This window comes from Musa acuminata, chromosome BXJ3-11 (genome assembly GCF_036884655.1).
Source record: "Musa acuminata AAA Group cultivar baxijiao chromosome BXJ3-11, Cavendish_Baxijiao_AAA, whole genome shotgun sequence".
Classification (NCBI taxonomy): domain Eukaryota; kingdom Viridiplantae; phylum Streptophyta; class Magnoliopsida; order Zingiberales; family Musaceae; genus Musa; species Musa acuminata.
The window spans coordinates 24,208,923-24,231,003 of NC_088359.1; the positions used below are offsets into that span (position 1 = coordinate 24,208,923).

Here is a 22,081-nt window from a genome sequence, read left to right on the forward strand (position 1 = left end):
CACACGTGCCATCACTCACGTGATTAACTTACTGGGCACCTATGACTAGCAGTCATTGCCTTAGATTGGCACTACATCACTACCTTTGATTGATGCCTATAGTATTGTCGCTACGACTGTGTTTGCTAGCCACGATCAGTGTTGACTAGCAAGTGCCGATATATATATATATATATATATATATATATATATATATATATATATATATATATATATATATATATATATATATATATATAATATTTTAATTATTATTCCTGCATATTTATTTAGTCATTGACATACATATGCTTAAAATTATAAAATAAAATCTATTTTTAATATAAAGATATGATTTATTTTCTATCATGATTATAATTTCATATAAGTTTGTTAAAGCTAATTAATATTTAATAATAATAATTATTGATATTATTTAATTATTAATGAATTAGTTTGGTATAAATTAGATTAAAGAATATTTTGTGAATATTATTGGTAACTTATTATATCTTTAATTTTTTTATCTTATATGCCAAAGTAGTCTAAGATAGCAAACTTACAGGATATAAATTATAATATAAGATATTTTAAATTATATTTTATATTATATCCTATTTTTAACCTGAATGATAATAATATGATATTAGTTTTTAGTGAATGCTGAATATATTTATATTTCACCCAAAAATAATATGGATGATATCAAAAGTTAATTATATTTTTACAAACTCAAAGTATTAATATTATTTTATATTTTATAATGATATTTTCTTCCATACACTCTTATTCTTTTCGTAGTGTCTATTTACTTCAAATTATTCATAACTAATTACGGAGAAATTGAGGATCGCCTCCTGAATATACTCATCCCCAAAGTATGAGTTATCTTAAAGAATCCTTATCCTGCTCCTTTGAATATTAAGAATTAGTATCGCATTCGTTTCAATAAGAAAAGAAGGATAAGATATTGAAACTTCCACATGTTAAAAGTATCATTGTGTGCATGAAGTCTTAAAATTATTTGAAGTGCACTTGATTCCTGATGTTCATATTATTATAAGTGTAGGAAAAATTTACCTTAGTGGAGAGTCATAGATAATGTGTCTTGGACAAGTTACATAATTACAAATGAAAATTAAAGTGTAAGATCAAAATATGAATAGAAATATTTTTAAAATATCTTAATTATTTTCTTGTCGTGGTGTGAATGATCTATCAATGTTATCATAAGAGGAAGTTTCTCTTAAAATATCTCATTTATTTTCTTGTAATTATATTGGATACTAATATTTTTATTTTTATTTTTCCTAATGTTAGACAAAACACATGGGTATGAAACTTACCAAACAAGAACAAAAAAAGAGTAACAAATGGGTTAATGATCATACGTAAGAAATTAAGGTATGAATGATTTATCATTGTTTTAATTTATATTTGATTAAATAGTACTCATGATGTTGTTTAATTTATTTTTATTGATAGTTGTTGATTCAACGTTATAGTGGAGAGTCATAAACAAGATATATATTTTTTCATATTATGTAATTACTATATATATATATATATATATATATATATATATATATATATATATATATATATATATATATATATATATATATATATATATATATAGGCGATGTATCGACAAGACATAAAAAATTATTGTGGTACAATTCCGCATAATCGATAGAAATGGTTTATAGATTATTTTTTTTTTTGAAAAGTTTCAAGTAACTTGTTCATATTCATGTTATAATTTTAGTTTTTATTTAAATTTTTTATTAGCATATCATTGAATTATTTGTAGGAAATGATGAGTTCAAAGAACTCCCCTTATAGATCACACTTCAGAGTCCAAAACTTGTAAACAATTGAAAGATGAATAGATATATTTTTAAAAATATCTCATTTATTTTCTCATTATTATTTCTAATACTAATATTTTTATTTTTTAATATTAGGCAAAACGCGTAGGTAAGGCAACCATCGGAGAAAGGGTGTGCAATAAATAGGTTAGCCATGAATGATTTATCATTATTTTCATTTATATTTGATTAAATAGTGCTCAATTAAAAATATGAGTCAAATGATTAATACGAAGAAGTTTGTTTCAAATAACTTCTTCGTATTTATGCCACAATTTTAGTTTATATTTCAATTTTTTATTATTTGATTATTGAATTATTCGTACGAAAAGGAGTTCAACGGACTCTTCTAATAAAAGCATCGGACGGCTCCCGATGCTTCATCATGATCAGAAAGGTGGGCATAACCGTCGAGCCTCCCCTCGGCCACGACGACTTTGGACGTCGACTCTCGACACGATCAATGCGACGCCACCCGGCCATTCGTGCCTCGGATCGTGTCGGTTTGGCGGCGTCAAATCGCCGTCTCTCCCGCGACACTCGAGTAAGCTCAGGTGGCGAGACGGAGTTAATGGTGGGTCAAGTACGGGTCGATGATGGGGTGCGGAAAAAGGCCATCATAGAGAGGGGGCTTCGGTGGTGGTGTCGTTATTTTCGACGAAGATGGGGTCATTTATCGCCTCCTTTTTGCCGTTTCTGGTAAAAAATCGTTACCCACCCCCGTTTACCGTTTGAGTAAAAAGTTTTCCCCAATGAGAGTAGAGCGACAGGCTGTAAAGAATGCCCCAAACCCGATATCCTTACCCCTCGAACTCCGTTCCGCTTCTCCGCGTCCTCCCTCGCCCCCCACCCTCCCAATGCGCACACGAAACCGACCACACACCCCGCAGTGGTGCAAACTCTACGGAGGAGAGTGTCGTTATAAATCTCACTGAGATACTACCGTTTACCCAAACGTCGCCACCCGCGCCACGAACCCGAGCCGAAAGGAAAGTGCGGGCCCCGCTTTTGTGACGCCAAGTGACGTCGGCGGTCCGGGTGGGCGCTCGACGAGGAGTTCTCTTTCTGATGCCCGTAGGGTTCAGTTGACTGCCCGCATAAATCCATCGTTCATCAGCGGGTCCCCGTCGAAACGAACGGCTGATGTACTCTTTTCCTCGAATTAGATTCCTTCCTAGTGTCTGTACTGTGTATTTACTTCTTTACCCCAAAAACGCCGGTGACACAGCGAAGGAAACGGAAGCGATGGTTTCTGGAATCGGGCTTTCCACTTATAAATACTACTCTTATGCTCTCCTTCCCTTTGTTTCTCGCCTTCTCGCTCGCTCTCTGGCGGCGATCGCATCTCGCCATCGCGGATGGAGGTTTCAGCCACCTGAGGCCGATCCGGTGGTGCCGGCCGCTCGACCCGCGTCCCCGGCGAGGCCGCCGTCCGTCGCCCGCAGCGTTATTCTCAGATCCCGTCGATCGGATGGATTCGCCCGATCTTGATTCATAGACGACGCCGGTGATCGGTCCCCGTGGAGGTACTCCGCTGTCGGATTCGCTTGGTGATTTAGATGTGGATGTTGCAGTTTGTTTCCTTTTTGCGGATTTCACGGGAAAGGAGGCGAAATAATGATATTTTGGTTTGTGATTAGTAGGTCGTAGATGATATTCTGATTTAATGTGATTTCTGGTTGTAGATGTTCTTGTGATGCTGAAGCGCGTGGTTGCATATGGTGATCTGGCGGTACTGTTGATTTAGATGCACACACTGTATTCTTTCGCGGTGATTCCGGGAATGAAGGATCTGATCTTTGCGATCTCTTGGTGATATTCTGGTACTCGGTGACCATCGTTCGTATGAGGTGAAATCTCTAGTTTAATCATTTACTTGATGATTTTTTTAGCGATTCATTAATTTAATTGCCCAGTTATTTGACAATAATTATCTGCATTGATTTGTGGTTTCTTTTACTTCAATCAAGTAATAGATCAATTCTGGATGAACTGAAGCACGTTTCTTACAAGAAAATTACGACATAATGGTCTTTCGTGGGGTTTTCTTTACCAGTGGTGGAATATGATGTTTTCAAGGCCTGTGGAGAAAGTATCATTTCTGGATATACTGTTCTCAAATGTTGTGTCTTATGTTTGCGAGGCCTATTTTGTTGGTTTGGTCTAATTGATTATCGTTCTTGTATTAGTGCCACTTTTCTACATTGCAGTTAGGTCTGTAAACAAACCAAACATGAATAAACAGAGTTTTGTCGCCCTTTGACTTAGACAAACAAAGGCATGGTTTAAGCTCTGCACAAGCTCCAGGTGAGCTTGCTTGAGCCAGACTCATGAAGCTCATATCGAGCTTCAGCTTAGCTCAAAGATTGTTTGAACCGAGCTCCCATGGCACATTGTGATTGTTCTCAGATTCATGAGTGAGAAAAGAAGCATTCCATGAGGAAGTTATTGTCAAGGGCCTTGAGTCAAGGGCGACCCAGGTGGTGGCTGGAGGTGGGTGTCATTAGAGATTCTAGTAAAGATGGCATGGGTCATGGCAGCAGAGTTGATATGTGTTGTGGTTGAAGTGGATCCGAAAAGAATTGCTGGAAGGGGAGGAACACCCAACTCAAAAACTTGGGAATAGGATTAGATGAGCATGCAGAATGGGGTAGGGATGGGGGGGAAGGAAAGAAATGTGAATGAGGAGTTGGGAAAAGGCAAGGGACCAACAAGCTGGGTGTAGAAACCCCAATAGCACTTGCCTACAATAAAATAAGGCCCACAATTTTAGCTAGTAGATACAGATCTAACTGAACAGCCGGAGTATATTTGATTTAGTATTTTTAAAAGGATGGTCCAATACATTGATGCTCCCTTTGATGTCTTCCAATGACTATAACCTTGATCACCCAAGTCATCAAGTTGCAACCTAACCATGATGATAATGTAATAAATATTACATTATCTAATATTTTTTGTTCAAGGTCTTAATAAGGCAAATATTAATGAATATAGCAAAGTTCGTGTTCAATTCATCAGAAACTGATATCTGATTTGAGCTTGGCTTAGGATTCTCACATATGGGTTTGTCACAAGCTGTTCGCAAGCATGAAATCAAACTTACACCCCTAGTTGTGTCAACAGCAATAGATACTAGTCTAGTTTTTACATTACTTATCATATGTCTTGAATTCAGATTTGTTGTGCATATGTTTTAATGTGATAGGGGCTTGTTCAAAATATCTTACCTGAAAAAAAGGCAGAAAGGTGTGTTGCAAAAGCAAAAAAAAAAAGGGTTACTCATACTGGAATTGTGATAAAATAGAAATTCTCAGATGCATGAATGGATCTGTCTCTTAATCTGCTAATAAGAGTAATTAGTTCGAGAAAAACAAAAAATAATAAGAATGAGCTATTCCAGGAGGGATTTTTAGTTAAGTTCTTGAAAACTTTAACCCAGAAACTGCAAAAATAATAAAGGTGAAGGGAACTATTTGCTTCTGAAAGACATGTTCAATTATTTTCATTTCAATTAATTGCAATATTATAGGCAATGTTCATCACAAAAAAGGAAAAGTTGTTTTTTTTATTATACTAGGGATGATGTAAAATCTCTTCTCCTCCTGATGGCGCTAAGATTGTTGCAGAAGATCAAACCTCAGGTGAACCAAATCTGGTTCTGATTAGAGAACATGTTGGAATTTTGAATAAGTTGTAAATCTAGTTCATTCAGAGTAAGAAACCACCACCATTACCTAAGCTGGTTGTCAAATAGATGGAGGGGTTTCATGCTGATTCGGCCATTTATGTGTCACCAAATGGGACCGTTTCAACCTTAGGGTTGTACCTAGAGGCCAAATATCCTCGGGTAAATGTTGATCCAACTATGATTAGAAATAAGGATAAAAACCTCCTGAGATGCTACAAACATGAACAAAAATAGTAAGATAACAGCTTAACATATACTATGCTCATATAGGGACCCTATGACATTAAAAAATCCCATAATAATTAGTTATTAAAAACAAGGATTTTGTTTCAACAATAACAAAAAAAGGAATTTTTTATTTACTATACTAGGATAATGTAAAATCTTTTCTCCTCCTGATGGCCCTGAGATCGTTGCTGAAGGCGAACCCACAGGTGAACCAGATCCAGTTATTAAAAAAACATGGTGGAATTTTGTGGAAGTGGTGATTATAGTTCAATACAGAGTAAGAAACCACCACGATTATCTGCCAAATTACTATCTAAAATGGTTGACAGATTTGGACATTTATGTGTCACCTCTACAGGTAAATGTTGATCCAACTATAATTTGGTTTGGCTTGAGTAGCTTAGCCTCCTTGGTGTTGATGCAAATAGTATTTTTTAGCCTGTAGGAGTTTACATTGCAACAAAACCAAATGAACAAAGAATTTAGGCTTGTTCGTTTTGCTACCTCTTTGATTGGGTTTCATATTGGGATGTAAAGAGAAATTATTTCCTTTAGGGTTACATTTTTGTCAATGAATGAATTGAATTGAACCAACTGGGACACTCTCCTGCCTTTATTGTGAAACTCCTGGTCATCATTGGTTGCTACATCTGTCATTGCCAATCGCATCTTGTTGTCATTGACTATGCACCATTGCTGGTCATCAGTATAATCACCACAACACTTGTTGTTACCCATTGCATATATTTGCTATCACCTTTGGTTGTTTATTGCCATTCTGGATGTTTCCAACCCCCAATTACCAGTAATTTTTGTCCTCATTGCCAAACTGAGGTCACCAATTTCATCCTTCTGCAAATAATTGCTTCTCTTTATCTTGCTTTCCCAGTGTTAGCACCCATTACTTGTCAAGAAACCAAAATGCGCTACATCACATCATGTACCAACCACCATGAGTGCATGCCAGCCACTAGTGATTGTTTATTTTTGTACTTAAATTGTATTGTCCTCCACCATTTTGACTGTCATTAACCATTTTATGAGTATAAAGTTCTATTTTTTACCTAAAAACAATGGAGGACAGGCTTCTTCTTTGTTGTTCCAGTACGATAGCTCCTGATGTTTGTGTGACAAAGATGCATGTTAGTTAAAACACCTTAATGCCATCCAACACAGGCCTTAAAGTTGATTTATTAATACATTGGTTATTTCAATATAGGTTGGTATGATACATTTCAATTACTTTCTGGCATTGTTTGTTTTAAATTGTGTTGATAAGTACTAATTGACAAAACAATCATTAGTGGTAAATATAAAAAAATTGGCTTAATGTTGATTTCAGCTTGTGCTAAACTGTGCTAATCGACAATGCAATCTGCAGTACTAACTATAAAAAAGGATGGCCTGGTACACATAATTCTTACCAGTATGGGGTTTAAGAATGGTTAATGTAGGAAACCTTACCCATGCAATTAGAGAGGCTGTTTTGGTGGTTCTGACCCTACTCATTTAGGTTTCAGAGGAGCAATCTTATCATGGCACTGGTTCAGTTATGTGTTTTTTGTATTGATTGTATGTTATGTTTGTTACGCCTATATCTACTTATATCTATACAAATTGCTTTGCTAATGGTAACTAACTCTGTTATTACTCTTTTAGATGAAGTCAAATGCCATGTGGATTTGTTTCGTCTTGTATTCTGGTTGTCCTTTTATGATAAAAATATTAGTTTGCATTTGATCTTAAAATTCTATTAATGGGTATGCATATGATGTAGTTTTTGGAGCTTACTGCCTGTTCTCTTCTTTTTCTTTCCAGTAGCACATGGACAATTGCATAACGACTGATTATTTTGAGTTAATTGTTTTAGGAGCTTACAGAGAAATAGAACTGCAACATAGCAAGCCAGAAATCATGGTTGTTGCTCCACATTGTTATCTTTCGCAGCTTTTCAGATCTTTTGATCAGGAATGTGATTCATCTCAGAAATATTTAATTGGTTACCTGGTCTTGGCTAAAACTGGCAAGCTAGCAAAGGTCAAAAGGGATACATTTGACACAGATTTCGTTGTTGATAATGGATATCATAGAGGATTAAAGAAGAAAAGATCTGTGGTTAAGACACAGCCTGGAGGTAGTTATACTGATCGAAGATCAAATGACTGTCTTCTTCCTGGACTTCATGATGATATCGCACTAGATTGTCTGGCCTTAACATGTAGGTCTGAGTACCCTTCACTTGCCTGTCTGAACAAAAGATTTAACTCACTGATTCGTAGTGGATACCTTTACAAATTAAGGAGACAGCTTGGTGTTATCGAGCACTGGGTTTATCTAGCATGTAGTCTGATGCCTTGGGAAGCATTTGATCCATTCAGGCGTAGATGGATGAGGCTACCACGGATGCCATGTGATGATTGCTTCTCTTGCGCAGACAAGGAGTCTCTTGCTGTGGGGACCCAGCTTCTTGTTTTTGGACGGGAAGTAATTGGTTTTGCTATCTGGATGTACAGTTTGGTGAGGCATGATTGGTCTAGATGCCCACCTATGAAGCTGCATCGTTGCCTTTTTGGATCTGGAAGCTCTGGGCACATCGCTATTATTGCTGGGGGAAGTGATATGGCTGGCCACGTTTTGAGTAGTGCAGAGTTGTACAATTCAGAGTGTGGTACTTGGGAGACTTTACCCGATATGAATGTGCCGAGGAGATTATGTTCCGGCTTCTTTATGGATGGAAAATTTTATGTTATAGGGGGCATGTCAAACCATACAGATCCTTTGACTTGTGGCGAGGAGTACAACATCGAATCCAGGACATGGAGAAGAATTAGGAACATGTATCCTGGTGGAAACAGGGCTACTCAGTCTCCCCCTCTTGTTGCAGTCGTAAATAATCAGCTTTATGCCGCAGATCAATCTACGAACGAAGTCAAGAAGTATGACAAGTCAAACAACACTTGGAATGTGGTAAGATCATTGCCCGTGAGAGCTGACTCTTCCAATGGTTGGGGTCTTGCATTCAGGTCATGCGGTGACAAGTTATTGGTGGTCGGTGGTCATCGAGGGCCTCAAGGTGAAGTAATTGTTCTGCACGTTTGGCGTCCTGAAGATGGAAACACGGGTGGAGCAGAGTGGGATGTGCTTTCCATCAGAGAAAGAGCTGGTGCTTTTGTTTACAACTGTGCGGTGATGGGTTGTTGATGCATGCAAATGCGTGCTGTTTGTGTGTCATGAATTATATTAGTCAGGAAAGATCAGAAGACTTGATTCATGAAATTGCTTATATTACTGTTTTTTTGTTTTCTTTTAAGTACTTAATATTTTTAATTCCCCTATTCATCGATGATGCTTGCTTACTTTGTTCTCTTGCAGTTAAGGTCTCCCGCCACGAATTAGACCATTGAGTTGATATGAAGTCTCTTACTTTTTCCTACTATCCAGATAGTCCCCGGTACATCCACAAGATAGTTCCATGTATTATTGCTTCACAGGCTATAGTCATGAGCTGAAGGAGCTACATACAAGTCATGTGGAGAAGGTTGGTTTAGCTGTCATATCCAGACTAGTTGTTATGCTCATGATGCTTTAACTTCTCTGTTCTTGCTACAAATGTATATTTCCAGCACTGAAAGATCGACGACTTCTTCCCGGGTCTTATCCTCCTCGCTACATCTGGTAATTGATCTCAAGCTCTAGCTCAGATTCCTCACTCGACCGCTGCCACAAACCCTTCACCTCCACGTCGCTGAACCTTCCATTGTTCCGGTGCGCAATGCTCACCTTCGAGTCACTACCGACTTTAACCCCATTCACGTACACCGAAGACTTCCCTGATGCAATCTTTGGCGGTAAGCCAAGTCTCACCACCCTTCCCCACAACCAAGCGCTGCTACGAAGCATACGTGTCATTGACCACCTCCGACCGCAGCTTCAAACCCTTCCCCTCCACCTTGCCGCTGAACCCCACCGGACTCCACTCGCTCTCCTCCCTCGCCATCTCCACCACCTCCCCGGCCGCACGTCCGTCCTCGTCGATCGCCACGAGGATCTCGAACGGGCTCCGCCGTGCCGATGCGGTTGTCAGCGCCTCACCCTGCATAGGCAAGATGATGCCACCCCGGACATGAACGTTGATGCTGTCTTCTGGCGCAGCAAGAGTCACGTACTCCCCAGCGTCGCTCCTCACCGACTGGGTTAGGTCGAACAGGTTGAACCACCTGCCTCTGAGGAAATAAGCCTCGACCGTGACCGCTGCCGGCTTCAGCACCGGCGAGACCATCATTCCGGCTCCCAGCAGAAACTGTGTGTTGATGCTGTAGTTCTTCGTGTCTTGGGGGAAGGAGAAGAACAGCGGCCGCGCGATTGGCGCCCCCTTGACGTGCGCCTCGTACATCAGCGTGTAGATAAAAGGAAGCAGGCGTTACCGGAGCCCGAGTGCCTTCCTCGCCGAAACGATGACGGAGCCCCAGTTGTCGAGCTCCTGCGGCATGGATGTATTGTCCGAGTGATCCCTCGAGAATGGATAGAATGCACCCAGCTTCATGGCACAAAGGAAATGATTCAGATCCTTCCGCAGGTAATATTCGACCCACCCGTTTCAGGTTCGAAGAGTTACGCACCTGAATCCACCGCGGTAGAGCTCCTCCGTCGCGTCGCCGCAGAACTCACAGATATCAGCTCCGGCCATGGGGATCCCGAACAGCCCACAGTTCAGAACCGACGATATCGAATACCCAAAATCGTCCCATGTCACGGCATTGTCGCCGGTTCAATGCGTTGTGGACTTCCCCGGAACCGACGAAAGTCGACCGGCTCAGCACGATCTCCTCCCGATCGTTCTGATGAGTCCACCATGAATTTATTGAGAATTGATTCATATATATTCATCGGTATCATATTTTAATTAATTTTAATCATGTTATTATGAAGATAATAACATGATTCATGATCTAAGATATTATTATGAAGATAATTTTTACACTTAAACTTAATATATGAGATGATGAGAAACTTAATATTATGTTATATAAAGTGTTATGTTTCATGAAGCAAAGGTAGGTGCTCTAGAAAATATTTTATAAATGATTTTAATTTTACCTCTTATTTAATATTATTAAAACATTATCTCTTAATTGCCTTCATAGTATTTTATTTTTAATATTTTCTTATTTCTTCATCTCCAACATTTTTCGTATCATTAATATGTTCAATTTAAACAAGGCATTATGAATTTCAAAGATAATTGATGGTGTTATGAGTACCATCGACTGATGAGTCAATATGGTTGGTCCATTGTTGAAGGTGTAGACTTACCCAAGTGCTTCTTCCTAGTTGACGTGGGAGATTTGGTGAGGTGAGATCGTGTTGGCGATCCGGTCCGAAGTCGTTTTATTGGCAAGGACCTAATTCGGGATGATTGGATAGACGGTCTGAAATTTTCTTGGTTACAAGGTTCCTCCTTGGGGTTGGGTCAACCAAATGTCCTTGAGCGAAAGGTTGTCTTGTGGCTACGTGGTTGCGCCCTACGGTGCCATTTGGGGCTGGTGACCTAGAGCCCTACTTAAGTGGTGGCCTCAGTGGTAAATGAGCGAGCATCGGACAAAATCGTCTCTATCATTTGGCTCCTTCTGAAGGGCATCCTTCAGGGCCTTTCTTTAGAGGGCACACTTGCGTGCTTTGATGAAAGTCTGTTGATTGGGGTGTTGCGTCGGTCCAACTAAGGTACGGTCCTAGAGTCTTTATGCCGAGTGTACAGCTAGGGAGCGTGTAAGCTCGACTTAGGTGCATCCCTCGAGCCTTCTCACTGAGGTGCATGATTAGGGAGCACATAGCCTCGGCCTAAGTGTAGCCCTCGGGGCTTCACATCGAGGTGCATGGCTTGAGAGCGAGTATTTTTTAACTCTTACTTATCCGAGTGCCACCCTCGGGTCTTCAGACTGAGTGCATGGCTAGGGAGCATGTAAGCTTAGCTTAGGTGCAAGCCTCGAGTCATATCGAGGTGTATGGCTAGCGAGTGTGTAAGCGTGAATTAGTGTTTTCGTAAAACATATGTCGATTCAGAAACTTCGTTCAATAAAGCCGTATCGAAAAGATGTTTAACTTAAAAATGTATGAAAGCATAATGAGCGTAGAGAGTAAGAAATCAATTTGCAATGTAAGTGAAAAACATAAAGTAAATATAAATTAGATTTTATAGTAGTTCGGTCGTCCCGACCTACGTCCACTCCTGATTCCAAATTTGCTCGAGGCCATATGCTTTCACTATCGATCTTCTTTCAATGGGCGAAGATCAACTACCCTTACAACTCTTTCTCCTTTTCACAGGCTCAGTAGAGAACCTTTGCACCTCTCTCTTTTAGACCCCACTCCTCCCCTAGAAACCTTCTAACTCTAGGAGAAAGAGACTCACTAACTTTATAGAGATTATAATACTTTTTTCTCAAGTATATTTTCCTCTTTTTCTACTCAATTTTGTGCTCTTCTAAGAAAAAATAATCGGGTATTTATAGACCCCAAATGACTTCAAAAATAGAGCTAAAAAAGGTCTCATCCTGGGTTTCTCGGGTCTTGGTGGTACCACCGCTTGTGCTGGGTAGTACCATCGCATGTAGCACTAACACTAGGTGGTACCATCGCCCAGACTAGCGGTACCACTGCTTGACATAGTCTGGGAGACTGTGTTTGGGTGGTACCACTGCCCAGACTATTGGTACCACCGCTTGACAACCTAGAAAAGTATGCTCTTAACTTTTTCATCTTATAAGTGGTTCCATCAAATCTTAGGTGACCGAATGAGCCTTCCACTTGGCCCAAATAGTCCTAACTCAAGCCTAATGAGCCACTAATTTAGTTGGCATAGTTACACCCGAAACCAACTCAATAACGACCTAACTACGACTAATTAAGACAACCGATTACAAGACTAGAATTATATATTGTCCGGCATATCATTGATTCATCCAACGATTTGTCCGATCCTTCGATGTATCATCATCTCCTTTGGCGTATTGCCCAATCGACATGTTGACCTCCTACAACTTTTAATCTCCTTGGTAAAATATTCGATCCTCTAGTCCAATACCCGAACTCACGACACGAAGTCCTTCTATCGGCACGTCGACCGATCCTTCGGTTGACGTCCAATCTTCTGACATGTTCACTCCATCCTAACGTCCGATTCTTCCTACTTTAATCGATTTTCTTTTTCTAATCGAAGTTAGTCTTGCGTCACTCAAAACATAGATTAGATTATAAACTCATCAATTGATTTCATCATCAAAATCTGAGATTCAACAATCTCTCACTTTTTGATGATCACAACCAATTGATGACGAAGTTTAAATTAAACTCCCCCTTATCAATATGCCATATTATAGAAACTTTAAATTCAAAAAATCATGGCTATTTCATCATTACATGCATCGTGAATATTGAAAGAACCAATTAATCACATCATTGCATGCATCTTAAAATCATGAGTATTTCATACATAATCATAATTTTAAAACATCAAAGTACACCATACATGATCATTATCATAACCCATGCATGATCATCATCATAACCTTTTTAAAATATCAAAGTACACCATGCATGATCATTATCATAATGCATGTATGATCATCATCATAACTTCTCCCCAATTTTTGAGATATAATTTTAAATCATTAAATTATAAATATAATTTTAAGTTTTTGAAATATTATTGCATATATCATCATTTAAGAATATGCAAGCTAGCAAGTTTTAGAGATGTGCAAGTTTAGTAATATTTTCTTTTCTTGAGATGGGCAAGATAGCACTCTTGCTTCTCTTGAGATTGTAAGCTAACAATTCTTGTTTCTCTTTTGAGATAAGTTTACAAGTTTTACTTCTTGAGATGGGTAAGATAGCAAGTTTTTGAGAATGTGAAGTTAAACAAAATTTTTGCTTCTCTTGAGATAGTAACTTTTTGCTTCTCTTTAAGATGTGCAAGCTAGCAACTTTTCTCCCCTGTAGTCATTGTAAAAAAGAAGTGGATAATACAATGTTGTAATTCTTTTTCCTTTACATCAATGTTCAAACCATTGCATGAAAGATATTAAGAAAGATTAATTTGTGATGAGGAGTATAATTCATGAATACAAGGGAGTAAAATAACTTTAAGTTGTGAATCAAATATCGAAAAATCAAGAGAAAAATTATGATTCATTTGGATAAATCAAATAGCAAAAAGAAGAATCATAGTAAACGATCTTGATTCATATAAAGAAAATCTTAAAGTTATAATTCTGAGAAATCAAGAACATGATTTGGATTAAGAATTCATTCAAATTCAAATTGTCAAATCATCAAAATCACTTTTAAGGGATTCAAAATGACATAAATAGATTTGTCAATCTCCTGAGATGCTTGCAATTTTCTTTCTCCCCTTTGTCATTATAAACAAGAAAGAAGAAGAGGAGAATAATACGATGGTATAAATTTTTTACATCAGTGCTCTAATCATAACAGTGCTCTAATCATAACAGAAGGTTTACTACCATAAATATAAAGAATTTGTACATAACAAAACTCAAGTCATAAATTATCAAGATGTCAAGTAGCATATCATGATTTATTAGGATACGTCTCCTCTTTAGTGAATAGGAAAAAGAATAGTAGGAGAACAAAATATGAAAAATCTTGATTCATATATTAAAAAATTTTAAGTTATAATTCCTAAAATTTACAAGAAAAATCATGATTCATAAAAAAAATCCTCTTAAATAATAAAAAGGAATGATATGAGAGCAAGATTTTGATTCATAAAGGATTTCAAGTTATAATTCTAAGGAATAAAGAGAATCATTCATTGAGATAATACTCCTCTTTAGTAAATAACGAAAAGAAATATTCAGAGATCAAAGATCTTGATTCAAAAAATCTCAAGTATCAAGTTCATGATTCGGATAAAACTCATTCAAATTTAATTTATCAAATCATCAAAATCACTTTCTTAAGAGATTCATAAAAAATAACATAAATAGATTCATTAATATCTTTTTGAAAGATTCGATAAACTTTTAGGGATAGAGACATTTTCAAGAATAATATATTTTTTTATATGTTTTAATTTATGTGATTTATTTCATACAAGCATGCCTTTGTCATTTTATGCCAAATAAAAATATGCATCATCATTTAAAACTTAAAAAACATAAAATCATCACAAAAATCATTAAGATCAATAAGCCATAAATCACAAAAATCATCATTACTTCAAATCATCATGCATAATTAAATTATTAAATTATCAAGCATGATTTAAACATAAAATATTTTTAAAATCATTTTATTTCGGCTAATGAGCTTTGTGAAGTACGTTGGATATTCGGTCATAAGTCTTGAGCATCCACTATCAAAATTTTATTTTTGCTCCTAGCTTTCGATTGTAGAGATGTCTATAAGAAAAACAGGTTTCCTTTAGGTACTCATTTGACTTTGGGTCCGTCATGGTTGGATCTACTTATCTTGTTTTTAGACATAAGGTCATTTATGGTTCCTTTAGGAACCCAAACTAATTTATGCAAGTCATATCTTTTAAATGAACATTTATATGTAAAATGACCATGTTTACTACAAAAATTATATTTATTTTCAAAGGAAATATTTAATGTGGGTCCTTTAACAAATGTGGTTGGCTTTTGTTGAGTATTACTACTCAAAGCCAATTCCTTCTTTACTACGAATATGACTCTTATTGGCAAGAATTATGTTTAAAGATTTACTATCAATTTTAAATTTATCTAATGTTTGTTGTAATAACAAATTTTCCTTTTTGCATGAATCTAATTCTTCACATTTAATGCAAGGATTTAACATGTAATTATCATGCTCATTTTTTTATTTTTTAAATTCACTAGTAAGAGAAGCATGATCCTTTTTTAACGACTTATATTTTTTACCAACTAGCTTACATTCATCAAATAAATCATAGAAATCATTTAGTAATTCATCGTAAGGTAAAGACATTTCAGTTAAGTTGTATACCTCATCATCGAAGCCATCAAGGCTTAGTTCTATTGAATCTCAAATTTTGGTGATGAAACCAATTGAGAGTATTTATGATTTAATCTGTGTTTTGAGTAATGCAGGAAGCTTTGATTAGGGAGAGACAATTAAAGCAGGAAGAATCATGTTGGGTTGGAGAAAAATATGTTAGAAGATTGAATGTCACACCAAAGGATCGGTCGACGTATCGACAGAAGGCTTCGGGTCATGGGTTCGGGCATCGGGCCAAGAAGAGCAAATATTGCGTCAAGAAAATCGGAGTTATGGAGGTCAATTGACCGATTGGGCAAAAGGCCATAAGAGAGGATGATGCACTGAAAAATCGAACGAAGTGTCGATAAACTAATGACATGCCGGACAATTTTGATTCAAGCTTTGTAATAATTGTCTAGATCGAAGTAGGTTTTATATGTGTAGGATTAACTATGATAGCAAGACATAAAGCAAAATGAAGTCCCGGAGATAAAAATGAGATTTCGTTGGGAGTTCGAGAGTTTGTCGAAAGTCTGGACGTTCATTAGAAGTTTTGTCAGAATTGACCGCGAAGTCCAGGAGCTTGCCAAAGAAGCTCGTCAAAACTCGCCAAGAAGATCATCGTGAAGTCCAGGAGCTTGCTAGGAGTCCATTGGAATATTGTCGAGGGATCATCAGAAGTTCACCGGAAGATCGTCGGAAGCTCATCGGAAGAAACTTTGACTTATCAGATTTATTTAGCGTAGTGTATACCTTAGAATTCGTAATTAGTACATAATAGGGTTGGAATTGGACCAACCCAATTAGGGGCCAAGTGGGCCTATGTATAGACTTTGTTGGGCCAAGTGCAAGGCCCAAACAGTGACCCAATAGGTGGCACCGTCGTGGCACAATCTTCGAGACTATGTTAGGTGGTGGTACCATCAAACTGAGTGGTGGTACCACCCAGTGGCAGTGTCAGGCGGTGGTACTGCCAGTCTGGGCAGTGGTACTGCCCAAACATAATCTCCCAAGTGGTGGTACCGCCAGACTAGGCGGTGGTACCACCTAGTATTAGTGTTGTAGGCGGTGGTACCGCCCAGCACAAGCGGTGGTACCGCAAGGACTCGGGAAACCCGGGATAAGATATTTTTAGGCTTCAAGTTTGAATCAACTTGAGGCCTATAAATACCTCTCTCATCCCTAGTTAACACACACAAGCACAAAGAACTTCAAAGTGAGAAAATGCTATAGAAATTACTTGAGAGATCCCCTTCTCTAGCTTAAACTTAGAATTCTGGTTAGAGAGGAGTGTGTACTTGTAAAAGGTTGTCTCCTAAACCTGTGAAAAGGAGAAGAGGGGTGTAAAAGAATAGTTGGTCTTTGCCCATTGAAGGAAGACCGTTAGTGGATGCCGGTGGCCTCGACGGAAGAGGAATCAGGAGTGGATGTAGGTCACGATGACCGAACCACTATAAAATCTAGTTTGTATTTCTTTAAGCAATTTACTTTAATTGTAAACTGCCTTCTTATTGCTTTCACTATGCTCCTTTACACTTCTAAGTTAATATCTTATGAGATCGATTTTTTATAGTACGAAATATTTTATGAACCAATGTAATTTTACCGTTGCACTAATTTACCCCCCTTACTCTTAATGCCAACTCGTTCCTAACAATTGGTATCAGAGCCTTGTTCTTTCTCATTTGGTTTAACACCTAAAGTGAAATGGCTCTTTTCGACTTTTAAGAGGGTAACTCTCTTATTCGTCCTCCCATATTCAATGGGATGGACTACACTTATTGGAAAACTTGAATGCTAGTTTTCTTACTTTCATTGAATCTCGATTTATAGCATATAGTTGAATTTGGTTTTTAAAAATCTTCTCTTCCAATGAACAATTGGAATGAATTTGAGAAGACTTTTTCTTTAAATGCAAATGTTATGAATGCCTTATTTTACTTTTTAAATGAAAAGACAAAGACTTTCTAAACCTAAGAGAAGGAGACTCTATACTTCAAGAGAGTTTATACCTTTTTTTCTCAAGTATATTTTTCTCATTTTTTACTCTATTTCTTGCTACCCCAAGCAGGAAAGAGTGGGGTATTTATAGACCCCAAATGAATTCAAATTTAGAGCAAAAAAAAGTCTAATCTTAGGTTTCCTAGGTACTGGCGGTACCACTGCCTAACACACTAACACTAACGGGACTACCATCAGTTTGAGCGATACGATCGCCTGACATAACTTAGAAGATTGTGTCTAAGTGATACCATCACCTAGCACTGGGCGGTACCATTGTCACGCCCTCTCGAATTACCACATTCAAGAGGCGTGAACCTGTCTTAAATCGATAATATTAAAAATTTTATCAATAAACCATTCTAGAATCCAAACTAATATTTGAGGACATTGAGAAACATTCAGTCAAATTCACATCCATAAAATCTGTGTAGTTTATAATCGTACACCACATCACCGGATAATTCATATTTATGAAAACTCAAGCCAACTTAACCAAAAATTAACCATACTTATAAATCCACAAGTGTAACAATTTATATAATCAAAACTCCAACCATTTACAATGAATTCATATCATTGTAAACTAAACATAACATTCTAAAATTCTAAACGAAATAGGTCTTTTAAAAATTTTACACGATATATCAATTCAGATTCATTGATAACATTTCATTACGTACAAAATGTACTTATACAATAACCACAATATATCAATATAAGACTTGCCCAAAATCTAAATAGCTTTCCGCTATCTCAGCCCAATTCAAACATCTAAGCGAGTGACATGCTAACTTGAAAGATTTATATAACAACAGAGTAAGCTAAAAAGCTCAACAAGTGATAAACATATCCAAAACAAGAAAGGGCATAGCTACAAGTAAACTTGGTATCATAATGCAAGGTAAAATACAATAGTTCATAGACATAATCTCATTAGATACAGAATCACAAATGTCATTTCAATCAAAATATATCTGGTTCATAACAAATGGAATAGAGAGTAATTAGAGCATGTCAAAGGCATATGAAACATTTCAGAGTATATCAATGATATATAAAATGTTTCGGAGTATATCAATGGTATATGAAATATTTCGAAGCATATCAAAGGTGTATGAAATATTTCAAAGTGTATCAATGATGTATGAACATTTTATAGGCATAAGAAGTATTTCGAGACATATCAATGACATATGAAATGCTTCAAAGTGTATCAATGACAAAAAAGTATTTCAAAGTATATGAATGGTGTATGAAATGTTTCGAATCAAATCAAGGCATATGAAATATTTCAGAACTTATCAAATAACAAATACAAAACAGAAGCTCAAATATCGCATTTGACGTTGCATTTATATCATTCTTATCCAAAGCACACATAGAAGCATATAACCAAAGCTTTGGATATCATATCAAACACATAGAAGGTGAAGTGGGATCATAACATAATATGGTCCATCCATTTCTGAATTACCAATAAACATAAGTCTCCAACGTTTGGGAGCTCCATCCACTCACGTATGAGTGAAGTAAATGGGGGCCGACCGAGCATCGCAGGCTCTAAGCATAACTTTCTTTGCTATTTTTGGCAAATGTTCACATTATCCCATAAACACCAAGTACAAAAGGATAGTGTGAATAATAAAAATGACACATATCAGAAGCATATGCAGAACAACGAAATGTACATATGCCTTTATGAGTCATTACGATGTAAACATATTCTTTCATAAACATATTCAAATTTAAAAAGAAATAAAAATAAGAGCATACAAGGATTTCGGCATATATCGAAAGCACATGCGGAACAATTGAACATACATGTGCCTATACGAAATAATACGATACAACATAAACTTTACATAATAGGTTTCAAGTATGTAAATAATTTAAGGACAAAAGCATACAAATATTTAAAGTATTAGTATAAAGCTCAATTGAAGAAAAAATATTAGATGAAATTAATTTTCAAAGGGCATGAAACAAGAATAGGCAAAATCAACCAAAGCTCGATTCTGGCAGAATTTGAGAGGTATATTAATAAATAATTTAAACTATTAATTATACTCTAATTTACTCAAGAAAGGTATGATTAGAAAGGTATTTCAATCTACTTTCATATGAATTAAGTTTTATACAAATCAAACTTTCCAACAAAGAGTTACAAATAATTTGGTAACCAAAGGTCAGACAACAAAATCTCTCTTTTGTAGAATTCATAGGGTCGGTTTCATTAGATAACTAGGTAGGAATTTGGACTCTAAATCTTTCAATCCAAATGTTAAAAGAAAGTTCTATGAGTCTATTTTGAATGAATTTGGCTTTGCCCAAATCAAAGATCAGTGTAGAAGGTTATACTCATAACAAGGTAGAAAGGTTAGAATCTCAAAAGTTTTTTAGATTCTGATCGTTACATCTAAATAAGAGATATATCAGATGCAAGGATAGAATAATTCAAATTTTCTCATATTTAAAGCAAATGCAAAGATAAAATCATAGTAAAGAAAGATTAGAATACTTGCAGGAGAAAAGATCAGTACACTTGCAGTAGAAAAGACCGAAACACTTGCTTTTTGAAGATTTTGATCCGAAGGTGTAAGCCCAAATCCTTCTACTTTTCTTCCGTCTCCTCTCCCTGTTTCATTTTCTGCATATATCTTCTTTCTTCCTCCACAACTGCAGCTCATGCAGAATGTAGAGGTGTAGTCACCTGCTCTCCCCTCTCCTCCTACTTCTTTTCTTCTCTTTCCCAGTCGCAGCTGCAGCCATGGCCGTAGCTGCATCCCCTTCCACTACACTACTTCCTTTCTCCCGTCTCTCATTTCTTCTTTTTTTTTTTTCTCAAATGTAACTGTCGCAACCACAGTCGCAGCCGCAGTCGCAGCCACAACCGCAGCCTCTTCTTCCTCTCCTTCTTCTCTTCTAGCTACAGCTGCCACCGCCGTAGCCACAACCCTTTCTTCCTTCCCTTCTCTTCCTCTTCTTCCCAGCTGTAGCTGACACAGCCACAGCCGCAGCCCCTTCCACTATGCTACTTCCTTTCTCCCTTCTCCCATTCCTTCTTTTTCTTTCCGCCGCAGCTCCTTTCCGCATCAACCAGAAGGGGTTGCAACCACGGCCGCAGCCGCAGCCCCTTCTACTATGCTACTTTCTTTCTCCCTTTTATTATTCATTATTTTTCTTTCCCAAACGCAGCTGTCGCAGCCGCAGCTGCCGCAACCACAACCATAGCCGCAGCCGTAGCCACGACCGCAGCCACAACCGCAGCCTCTTCTTCCTCCCCTGCTCTTCTTTCTCTCCTTCTCTTTCAGCTGCAACTGCCATCGCCAAAGCTGCAGCTCCTTCTTCTTTCCCTTCTTTTCTTCCTCTCCTTCTCTGCCATAGTTGCCACAACTGTAGCCACCTTCCCCTCTTCCTCTTCTTCTCTCTCTTCTCCTTCTTCTTCTTCTTCTTCTTCTTCTTCTTCTTCTTCTTCTTCTTCTTCTTCTTCTTCTTCTTCCCTAATCCTCCCTGATGCACAGCACCTCCTCTCCTTTGTTTCCTCCTGTGGGAAATAGAGGTGGCGCAACCACCCTCTCCCTCTTCTTCTTCTTCTTCTTCTTCTTCTTCTTCTTCTTCTTCTTCCCTTCTCCTCCCTGACGCCCGACAACTCCTCTCCTCTATTTCCTCCTGTAGGAAACAGAGGTGCTATAGCCCTAGCTGTAGCCACCTCCCTCTCCTCTCCCTCTCTTCTTCTCCTCTGCCACTCCTCTTCCCTTCTCCTCCTCGACGCACTGCCTCTACTCTATTTCTCATGTGGGAAACAGTCTGTGGGAGGCGATAGGATAAAACCATAATTTTTTGAATTTTTTTTTACAACCTAACAATTTGATCACTGAATTTACTATTTTTATATATAGATCATCCAATTTACAAATAGGTATTTATAAATAATTATTCAAAGTAAGAGATATTATACTCTCTCCTCTTAAAAAATTATAGTCCTCTAAATTAGTCATATCTCAATTAATGAAAAGATGAAGATATATTTTCTTCATTTCCTCCTCCAGCTCCTAAATAGTTTCATCAATAGAATATAATTATATAATCATCCAAGAGTGACTGAAATATCCTCCTCATTGATCTTCAATAGATGGAAACTTGACCTTAGACTAATCTTGGAAAACACTGATACACCTCGAAGTTGATCAAACAAATCATCAATTCCGGGTAGAGGATACTTATTTTTTAATGGTCACCTGATTCAATTATCTATAATTAATATAAAGCCTCAATGTCTCATCCTTATTCTTAACTAACAACA

The 22,081-nt window shown here is 37.3% G+C and overlaps 1 protein-coding gene across 4 annotated transcripts; it reads left to right on the top strand.

Moving 5' to 3' along the window:
- Positions 1-3,141: 3,141 nt before the first annotated feature.
- On the top strand, positions 3,142-9,112 carry LOC135653260 (F-box/kelch-repeat protein At5g60570-like). 4 transcript variants are annotated; one of them, XM_065175050.1, is made up of 3 exons: positions 3,142-3,376; positions 3,536-3,700; positions 7,588-9,112. In XM_065175050.1, exon 3 carries the CDS (start codon positions 7,594-7,596, stop codon positions 8,968-8,970), a length of 1,377 nt encoding a protein of 458 aa, XP_065031122.1. In that variant the 5' UTR covers positions 3,142-3,376; positions 3,536-3,700; positions 7,588-7,593; the 3' UTR covers positions 8,971-9,112. The 4 variants fall into 4 exon arrangements, 2 of the variants coding, with proteins under 2 accessions (XP_065031122.1, XP_065031123.1); XM_065175051.1 differs by having other exon boundaries at positions 3,143-3,376; positions 7,640-9,112; XR_010502378.1 differs by lacking the exon at positions 7,588-9,112 and adding an exon at positions 3,827-4,093 and having other exon boundaries at positions 3,144-3,376.
- Positions 9,113-22,081: the final 12,969 nt, after the last annotated feature.

What these genes read in the sequence shown, in the direction of transcription:
- LOC135653260 (XM_065175050.1), top strand. Translation starts at nt 7,594, where the DNA reads ATGGACAATTGCATAACGACTGATTATTTTGAGTTAATTGTTTTAGGA.